The sequence below is a fragment of the Morus notabilis genome, unplaced genomic scaffold (assembly GCF_000414095.1).
Source record: "Morus notabilis unplaced genomic scaffold, ASM41409v2 Scaffold3212, whole genome shotgun sequence".
Taxonomy (NCBI): Eukaryota; Viridiplantae; Streptophyta; class Magnoliopsida; order Rosales; family Moraceae; genus Morus; species Morus notabilis.
In genome coordinates, this window is record NW_010361226.1 from 124555 (window position 1) to 135453 (window position 10899).

The 10899-nt window shown below is 33.6% G+C and overlaps 1 protein-coding gene and 1 pseudogene across 1 annotated transcript in view; one reads left to right on the forward strand and one right to left on the reverse strand.

Moving 5' to 3' along the window:
• The first annotated feature begins 2558 nt into the window (after nt 1–2558).
• LOC21388399 lies at nt 2559–3335 on the forward strand (annotated as a pseudogene).
• Nucleotides 3336–5889: 2554 nt separating this feature from the next.
• LOC112091749 (choline-phosphate cytidylyltransferase 2-like) overlaps nt 5890–10899 on the reverse strand; it is a 5351-nt gene continuing 341 nt past the window's right edge. Inside the window, exons 2-9 of the mRNA XM_024166070.1 lie at nt 10228–10345; nt 8957–9052; nt 8356–8398; nt 7764–7919; nt 7594–7674; nt 6609–6719; nt 6286–6419; nt 5890–6136 (exon numbers count right to left, since the gene is read on the reverse strand). Of these exons, the coding sequence (XP_024021838.1) occupies nt 6127–6136; nt 6286–6419; nt 6609–6719; nt 7594–7674; nt 7764–7919; nt 8356–8398; nt 8957–9052; nt 10228–10345 (749 nt within the window). The 3' untranslated portion in view covers nt 5890–6126. The remainder of the gene's footprint in view (nt 6137–6285; nt 6420–6608; nt 6720–7593; nt 7675–7763; nt 7920–8355; nt 8399–8956; nt 9053–10227; nt 10346–10899) is intronic.

Here is a 10899-nt window from a genome sequence, read left to right on the forward strand (position 1 = left end):
CATAGAGAGGTGCTTTGGGGTCTTGAAAGCAAGGTTTAAAATTCTTAAGCATATGACAAATTATTGGATGCCAAGACAAAATAGTATACCAATAGCTTGTTGTGTGATCCACAATTTAATTAAGTTGCACGCGCGAGATGATCCCCTATTTAGACAATATGAGGTCGATTTGCCCGTAGAAGATATTGAAGGAGAGGGAGAACAAGAAGGGCAACAGGAACAACAACATGGTATGGATGCACAAGAAGCAGAAACATCTGAAATGGATGGTCGGCAACAACGTAATTACATGGTTGATTTTAGGGATCATCTAGCTAATCAAATGTGGGATTCGTATAGGCGACAATAATTTAAGCTAATATATTGTAATTTCCATATTTTATTAATTATTTTATTAATTATTAGTGTTTTTATTTAGGATTCAATTATTATTTATTTAATATATTAAATACCTATTACATGTTTTCAAAAATGAAACCAAACGCATTTTCAGTTTTTTTTTTAAAACTGAAATCAATCTCTAAATAAAACTACCAAACGCATTTCAGAAATAATTCAAAAATGAAAATGAAAACGTTTTCATTTTTATTTTCGTACAGAAAACAAAAACGTTTTGGAACCAATTCCAAACGCACCCTATGTGTTTTTAAGCGTGGGATTTTGAAAAAAAAAAAACAAAAAAAACAAAAATCAGAAAAACAAAAAACAAAAAACAAAAAAACAAAAAAAAAAGTAAAAAAAAAAACAAAAACAAAAAAAAACAAAAAACAAAAAACAAAAACAAAAAAAAAGGATTTTCTTGCTTACTTTCTGTTTTGGAAAGGAGATATCTGTCTGTTAAACACCCTTAAATTCTTCGTTTATAGTGGATTTCCTTCTTGGTCTCCCGTGGATGTAGGTCAATCCTGACCGAACCACGTAAAACCTTTGTTGTCATTTTTCTTTATTTTGTCTCGTCTTCTTCACTAAAATCAGTTTAGTTGAATTCTAAGGTCGATAATTAAAACATGCTGGTATGTTATTAACAACAACTTGGTATAAGAGCTAACAATGGAATGAGAAAGATCAATTCTCAATTCTCTCGTTAGTTTGGTTAGTTACTTAAATTACAAGTCAAATAGGAGTTAGTTAGAAGGTTGATTAGTAATGATTGTGTTGATTTGTTGTGTTATTATGTGCGTAGAGTAATTAGAGGCAATAACAGAGTATAAATAGAGGAGGAATCAGTTAGTAAGGCAGGGAATTAGTAGGGAACTATGCAGCCAAACCTGAGAGGAAGTGCCATAGGACTGGAAATCCAATCACACATTGGTATAACCCATTTCCTCTGTCTTCTCTAATCCATTAAAGTTCTCAATTTCATTGATGTTACTGAAATTCTTAGGAAAATTAAGATTTCCTATCATCAAAATGCCAACACTCAGTTGCCTCAAGACTTAATGCTTTTTACAGGAAAGGTGCCTTTACCAAACCGGAAAGGAATGTAACTATGTAAGGGAAATATAATTTTAAAGGAAAGTAAAAAGTGGGATTATCATAACTAGTATCCCCTTAGTTTTGGAGTCATTTTCAGTTTGCCTCTCAAACTTTAAAAATTCTCACGTTGTCCTTTTAAATTTTAAAATTTTCCCACTAACCTTTATGTTAGAAATTCTAACGAACAGAGCTAAAGTGGGACTAATTCAAAATTAAAGAGGTAAAGTGACATTTTTTAAAACTTAAGAGATAAATTGAGAATAGTCTCAAAATTCATGTTGCACCGAAGAGTTTAACACTGAACACTTAAAACTCTTCTCTTCTTCCCACCATAACCTATAAAAAGAGAATGTATGACATAAAGAAGGATAAATTATAGTGGCTAGAAGTCACCCTTGTGAATATCCTTGGGGGAATGGGGAATGCAATAGAGTTTTACCTTTTCCCAAAGTGATAGCTTGATGTCTATCACAATTTGGCAAAAAACAACCAATAGGAATTGGCAAAGATCCTTGAGAAAGACGGACAGGGATAGAGATGCCGTTTCTCTAACTTGAAACGCATAAACAACAAAAGGGAGAGGAGAGGAAGACAATGGACTATCAAGTAAGCATATAAGCATATCCATTGCCACCCTTTCCTCCATGATTTTACAACCACTCTCTCGAATGGCCCGCCATTACCTCTTTTGCCTAGATATCGTTGTACCCTTTAATTTTGTATCGACATGGGAAAACAATTTCTGTACTATTCTTACTTTTTTCTTATCTCAAATTCTTAAAAAATAAAAAATAATAAAAAAAAAGGTTAAGCCATTCCCAGTAAGTCAAGTACTAGGTTTTTGCATGCGAACAACCTTTGGACATAGATAAATAGGTCCCCAAAAAGGGCTCTTTTGGCAGGGGAATGGCAACGGCGGCGAGTTAGTTAAATGAATTTAAGAGAAATATTAGTATCACTCTTTCTATCATTCTTTTTTGTTACTTTCTGCATTCAATATTTTGACATGTGGATTCCACTAACTATAAATACGCGTGTAACTTTCCTTTTTTTTTTTAGTTTCTTTTATTCTTCTCGTTTGTCATGAGCACAACATATTTTAGTGGGATTAATCAACATTGATATTTGCCTTGTAAGTCTAAGCCAACATTTGTTTTTATATTCCAAGGCTTGTCAAAACAACTCATGTTGTCTCCTTTCTTTCACCAAAACTTTCTTCCCCAACTCAATATTTCCATTAGTTTTCCTCTCTCCATGCCTAGGACAACCCCTCCCTCCCCTTGCCCCACCTCAACCGCACCAAATTGTCATGACAACCCATGTCACGAACCGGCGCCCGCGACCGACTTCAACATCATGGTCATTGTGGCTGCAATCATCTGTGCTTTCCTTTGTGCTCTCGGCCTAAACTCCATGCTACAATGCGTGGTCAGATGTGCCAACCGCACCCTCACCGAGCCTGTCGAATGGGTGAACTCGCGGAGGCTAAACTCGGGCCTGAAGAAGAAAGAAATGGTGGCTTTGCCAACTTTAACCTATGCCAATTCCGGGTCTCCTTCTTCGGCTTCGGGATGTGCTATCTGTCTAACGGACTTCTCTGAAGGGGACAAGATCAGAGTCTTGCCAAAGTGCAATCACCGTTTCCATATTGCCTGCATTGATAAGTGGTTGCTCTCTCACTCTTCTTGCCCCACTTGCAGGAATAGGGTCAAGTCCAATGACAATATAACATGCCCTCTGTAGATCAGATTATATCAAAACTAGGTTAGACAAGTTGTTGTTGAATGTTTTGGTGAGTTTTTGTTCTTGGTTTTTAAATTTTGTCTATTTTCTGCCTCCCTTTCTAATATTAGTCTTCATATCTAGGACCTTTTTGTGAATTCATTCATTATGCAGCTTTTACAACTGCAACGAGAAATATTCTGTATATTTGGCTAAGCAGCCACATATATATATATATATATATATTAGATATTGTTGTTATAATAATGGAAAAGCTAGCTTTAGTTATCTTTCTCCCTTTCCTGCATATTTTACATTTTTGGTAATTCTGCAGGGGAGGAGGAGCCTATAATTAACATTTGTACTGAACTAATTAGGCTGTTTCTACCATTTTTTTGGTTCCAAATTTTATTAGTTTTAATTTTCCTCTGCAATTTAAAAAACTAATAATAAAGCAAATTAAACTTGATCGATGTCAGGAATTCCGACTTTTGTACTCACTTTTTAGTATCAATTTACGTGGCATACTAGTTTTATTGTGTTTAGTGGTAAGTGTTTAAAAAATTACCACTTCAGTCAATATTAAAAAGTTACATTTATCAACAGAAATGATAACGATTCATCGCTACAAGAGCCATATCAAAATGTTGAGATAAAAATTGGGATTCCTAGCGATACTCATCAAACCTTATCATTAAGGGTCAATTGTCATGCACTATATGAAAGGTTGGACTTTATCATTCAGCTAAATGTCGTTCAAGCACAATCTTAAGCTTACCACTCAACAAGATATACTCAGATTTTTGTGTTGCAACGTTGAGTGTACAATTTGTTACTTAGTGCAATCATAAAAAGCACTACCACTAACACATGAAAAAAAAAAAAAAAAGAAAAAGATATGGAGATGTGCCAGCACTAGTAAGCTAGTGTAAAAGACGTTAAATCCTTTAGTTTTACCTAACAAAAATGTTGGTAAGTTGTCGGGTGTGCTCTGTTTTTCACTCATGAAGCTCACATTTATCATATCAAATATGTATTTTTCATGTCAAGCAAAAGCAATTCAATTCAACCATTCTCATGTAAACTAGAGGATATACAAATTCTCCTAAATTTATTAAATTAGAATTTTATTCCATCCAAAAATAATTGGATTAAAAAAAAAAAAAACAACCTTAACAATGACAACTAAAGACTAGTGGTTTTCAATGTTGAGGTTAAGTACTTAAAGGTGAAAAGCTGCGTACAAGTCAAGAAAGCTATTAGTACCATTGAATTTGCTGCATCCACTTTGATGATGTGAAAGGGAACATTATCGTTTGCGAAACTTGAGCTTTAATACATGATATTCGTTTTTCGTTTGTAGCTTGTAATTTCTTGAAAAAGTTGGAAGACACATTTGTCCACATCAGAATACCATTAGCACTGGCACGTGTATGGTGCGAATACTCCAAAATTTTAAGCACGAGCAGAAAATAATGAACTTTGACAATAATAATAGACAAGAGTGTTTGTTGGAGAATTTAAATCGAAAATAATTCTAATGTGATCAAACGGTTTAAGACTTATCGATAGTAATTTTTTCACAGTCCACTACAAAATTCTCCATTTTAGATTTGTTGAAGTTGTTTTTATGAATAATACTATGAGATACAATATGGATGCTTGTTTAATTCGTTTGAAATTTTCCTTTTGATTATTTTGAAGTATAATTCGTGGCACTCTTGGTGGCTTGCTCCATGATTGAAGACTGAAGCTGACCTCCAATATATGCAAAAAGTTGAAAATATGTGACTAAATTCTAATGCATGCCCCACAAAGGACCATAGGACTAAACAAATTGACGCCGCTTCTCAATGCCAAATTCAGTCATAGGGCAACTTGATAGGATGAGATCCTCTTTAAAATAAGTACAATTTAATATATAATTGAGAAATGATATATTGAGAAATTCTAATACCGAGTGTATAAATGCTAAACTTAAGCTATTTTTTATTTATTATTTTTTTTTTAACTTTAAATCCTAAACTTTGATTGAATTGACAAGCTACCCATGAGGGAGGTATGTTCTTTTCTCATCTTGAATTTTATCTCACAAAAGTTTAAATTCAACTTTTTTACTACAGTGTTTTCTCTTACCTAAATTCACTTCTAAACTCAAGTTCTCAACTCAAGGTGTAAAAAGGAACACGCAAATATCTCTCGAATAATGATAAAATTTGGAAGGCAATGCCCCATGGACCTAACATAATATCACGGGATCCTCGTTCACTATATCAGTCTTCAAACGAGCTCATGTAATGTGTACGGAAATATTTCTATCTAAAGTTTAATAGTCATTGTCAATTAGGTAGCACTATACAATACTTTAAATTTTAGGGGACGTGTTAAAATATCTATTTATTTAAGCTAAATCCTCGAGCAAATATTAATTACACGGGTGCCCTCCCCCCACCATTCTTCAATTATTGTTAGGAATCAGCTGATCATTTGTCAATATATACTAATGAAAGATGCCCAAACAGAAAAACACTTGTTGGAACAAGACCCTTCATCCTTTAGACCCTTTTCTTTTGTTTTATTCTATTCTTTTCTCCCATTATACTACTTTCTTTGGATCTTCTAGGAATATCAACATGGATATCAAGTGTCTTCAAATGAGAGTAATAAAAAAGAGAGAATATAAATATTGACACTTGACAATTTTCATTCAAAGCACGCAATTCCAAAGCAAAAATACCAATTGGTAGTCACGATGCTAAGAAAAAGAAATAAAAGTAACTCCCTCAAAGAAAAAATAAAAATAATAATAAAGAACCTTTCTGGAAACTATACGGGTTTAATAAAAACTTGTGCCAACAAAACAACTAGCAAATCTCCAATCAGGTCAGAAAACCAACATTTTGTACATCAGAACTCCAAGCTAAGCCTTCAGGAAGTTCTGCATATTTAATTTTATTTAGCTATTAGTAACCCATCTTATATTTTAATGGGAAGTTTACAAGTCGCAAACAAATACCACGAACAAGTAGATTAATGATGAAGGACCACAAGAAAAAAAAAAAAAAAAAGGGGTAAAAAAAAAGTTACTTTTCGCCTTCGAAACAGGAGTATTCTTCGTCAGAGTCGTCGTACATCTCATCATCATCATCATCATGATATATGAGCCCTCTAAGCTGCTGCACCCTTAAGCGCTCTTGAATTCGTTCTCTGATGGCCGTTCCCTGATTCAAGTCAAAGAGATCTTGTACATAATCAAACAAAAATATACTAGGACTATATATTCTTTTTTTTCTTTCTGTTCTTTTCTTTCTTTCTTTTTTTTTTTTTTTTTTTTTTTTTTTTTTTTTTTTTTTTTTTTTTTTTTTGGTTGGAACTATCTTTTTTTATAGAGAGAGAGAGAGAGGGCCAACCATTTTATGGCAACGTTCTTCAAACATCTCAAGAAATCCAGCTACCAAGCGATCAGCATTCTCTACCCATTCATCACGGTGCATGCCAGCAGTTTTTGCTACAATTTGAATCTGCAGAGACGTACGAAACAGAATCACAAGTCATCATATATCCAACAACTAATTCTTCATATTACGCAGATAAATTTTGTTGCTTCGCAAGCTTGGCTTAACAGCAAGATAGAGACGACTGTTTTGGTAGTAAAATCAGGTGGCATTTTACAAGATGCCCCCTTATTTCATGAAGTATACCATGCAAGAGGGAAATCACGTTGGAAGACAGCAAAGTTCAATAAGCATCATCCTATAAGAGTATTGACAAGAAATAGAAGTCGCTGGAATACAGAGCAGAGTATGTTCAAATCAAAAAGTTCAAACTAACAAAATTTAAACTAGCGAACCAGGGGGCTAAGTAATACCATTTATCTACTTTAAAAATAAAATCATAATAACATATCATAATCCACAATTTTTACTGCGCATCTTTCACTTTATTCATAAGAAATTGTTTACTCTGACTTGAAATTTAGTTTCAAAGCAATAGGTTATTTCCCAGTGAAAAGACAAGAAAATAAGTTGAACAAATATCTGCTCAATTTGCCATGGAGAACTGATAGCAAAACTAACAAAATCTTGGAACAGAACATAGCTCAAAAAACTCTTCTGCTGAGCCATACTGCCAAAAAGGTCATAGATATAGCAATACATATTAAAAAGAGAAAAAATACGAGGGAAAGATAATGTAACATGGTTAGAGTGCAATACATATTGCCTATGGGTTCAGAGTTATCACCTATTAAATACTAGTCTGGAACAACTTTTCCCCAAGGATGCAGATAGGAGAAAGGACCAAGAAAAAAATGATAGATTATAAAATACATGCCACAATAACCAACAATGAAAATGAAAAGCAAACATAACCAATTTAGAATCATCATAGGCATACCTTCTCTCCGACTTTTTCTTGGTGTTTCTTAACTCTCTCACGCAATCTTTTCAGTCCCATGTTCACTCTAAGTCGTTTTTCCTAACAGCCAGAAACAAGAATGTCTCAGGCCAGTTCTTTCAAATGGAACAAGAGGATAAGCGATATTTGGATGGCGAGTATAAAATTACCTTTACATAGCTTACACCCAGATCTTTCCTGGTATAACCACGATCCAAATTACGCATAACATATTGATTGTAATCCTTGACAATCCTCATTATAATATCTGATGTAGATATCCCATCAGTACGTTTTGTTTCCTTAAATTTTCCAATTGACTTAACCTGCATGGGAGGCACATAAAATATATACAAGCAAAATAAGCAGTATGTTGATCAAGAGTGGACAATTGACAAGAATAATTCAAAGTGAAAGCACTTATTATACATTCTAAGAAGTGGGTGGTACTATGAATTAATAACAGAAGAAGGAAGGAAAACCAGTGAAAAGTAATCAAAATTATTACTGGAGAGCCAACACTAGTATATACAATAAATAACCTTGGTATAATAGACACTAGACAAAATATTGAGATATTCCCATAGCCATCTAGTATCTACTTTGAGAATATTTATAAATGGTTTAATATCACGGTACCCCATCCCCCGACCAAAGAAAAAAAACAAAAACAAAAAACAAAACAAAACAAATCATGGTAACCACAAAAGAAATGAGAACCTGGTAAAAACTATTATTAGCTTATATGTCAATCAAACTTACAAACTCGTAGACATCCTTTCCAGCCCCACTTGCATCAGCATAACTAGAAATTTAAGAAGAAGAAACAATTAACATATTTGAAGTATGGCCCACTTAAATTGGGAAAAACACATAATCTTGGGCAGAAAAAATAATCATTTGACAGGAAATGATATACAATAGTAGACGTAGACATTATATTTCTACACTCCAATAAATTATGTTATGTAGACTGTAGATTAAAAAAATGAAATCATAATCTGAAAATTCTCAGTTAATTCTGAAATTGAACAAGGACTAACACAGATAATGAAGATCTTGTCTTCAATAATAGAAATATGCAATAGTAAAAAACCTTTCGTAGTCCCGGAAACAAAATATTCATTTAAAAACCATTTAAGAACAAAAACTGTGTAATTAACTTTTACTGGTTCCACACACTCCTAAACGTACTATCTGCACAATGACAGATTTTCTTCCATCTGAAAATGACACTTGAGGACAAAAAGAAGACAATCAAGCCAAAAATAAAAATTAAAAAAAAAATTGCATGCATTTCTAAAAACAAACTCAAGTAATTTTATTCACTTAAAAGAGCTAATTTGAGGCTAAAAAACCTTACGGAAGAGAGTCGTGTGCCACATAGTCAATTTGGTGCTTGTCAAGAAACTCTTGAGTCATCACCCATGGTGCATCAGGAATAACTTCATCAACCCATCTGCATCAACCATATAGCACGATGATACTACGAGTAGTTATAATTCAAAAAAAAGAAAAAAAAGTAGGTAATTAAGAAAATTATAATAATCCAGTAAGGGAGTTGATTTCTTTTAAAGATGTCAATGGTGTCGTGCCGATGCAACCCAAAACCATCAAGGCATAGGCGTGCTTTGTGTCGTGTTGCGCTTGTCCCAATAAAACTTCATGTCATACTTGCACAAGTCCAAGACTAAAGATTGTAGGGCTAGCCCAGCACAACAAGCCCATCCTGTACTTGAGCCTTTTCTTACAGAATTTTTTTGATTGTTGAAAAACATAATTCTGTCTTAGTAAAATTCAAATTAAATGGTGGCATTCACAGTGAAAGGAAATAAATAAAAACAATAACAGTAGCGTCATATTTTAGTTACTGAGGAAAAAAAATTTACTTACACATATGTGAGCGACATCCAAATATATTTATTTTTTAGATGCTACAAAATCTGTCGAATGTTAATATGCAAGTAAATTATGACTATTTCTACATCAAAAAATTGTGATCGTTGTGCCAACCCATCATGCTCAATAAGTCATGTTGTGTCAAGCCATCGTGCATAAAATCATGAGTTTGGCACGGCCCACCACTTTGTGCCGTGCTTAGCTTGGCCCAAGATAACATCATGGGTACCTAGCCCAGCCCGAAATTTTTCATCCCACATGTTCAATTTCCAGCCCAGCCCAATTAAATTCTCTAATTTCTTGCAATTGAAAATTTTCATTCGTTTAACCTAACAAATTGAAGATGCAGAAATAACCTACATACGACGCAAACCATGTCAAAAGGAAAATCAAGAAGGGACACAAACAACCATTAGGGTGAAATTAAGTATGCTTTCCTTTTCATGGCATCAAGTAGTCTGAGCATTCCCATAAAGCAGCTTACATAAACATAATATGCTCTGCTATCTATTGGTTAGCAGAGAAAATACAAGAGGAACAAAAACAAAGGAACTTCCAACACTAGTATCCCACAAGAACTTCATCAAAGCAATCCTAACTATTTACCATTTAAAAGAAGAAGTTGTCAAACATAGATATAGCACCACAAGAAACCGTTTGATTCAAGCAATCCTAACTATTTGCCAATCAAAAGAGAAGATGCCAACATAGATATGGCAACACAAGTAAACCAACCTGCAGTGGCGGAGTGACTCATACCGCTCCTTCTCGGTCATTACGGTTTTTCCCTTATACGTATGAGTGGTTTCATTGTTGCAGCATCCAACAAGCAGGTAAGTATTTGGGAACCTAAAGTTTTGCAAAACCAAAAGGCTCCAACATCAGATAAAGTTTAGTCCTGGGGACATAAAAGTGCAAAACACCCTGTAGATTGATAAACATGGATTCAATTGTGACAAAAAATTGCAGAACAATTTCAATAGCTTCCTTCCCTTGAGAATTAAATCCAATGCAAAAATTCAATTATATTGATGAAAAAAGAGATTCTGTCCATTCCAGGGAAACCATTCTTATATATACCTATAGTTATATCGATACATATATTTCTCTTGCTCATCAAGACCCAAGAAAAACTTTGTTGGAAAAACAAAAAGAAATAAAATAAAATTAAGGAACAAAATTTAGCACTGGTTGAAACATATAACAAAAGTATTGTCAAAAAAAAAATTCACAATTCTTCAAGAGGTCTTAACAAGATAAAAATTAAACCAAAACCCATTTACAAATTGGAATATGAAAAACTTCCATTAACTGAAAAACGAAATTCGAGTTCTGAATGGGGCCAGTGAAGAACAGAGAGAAAATTACTTGATAAAAAACAAAGAAAGAAAGAAAAAAAAAAAGGGA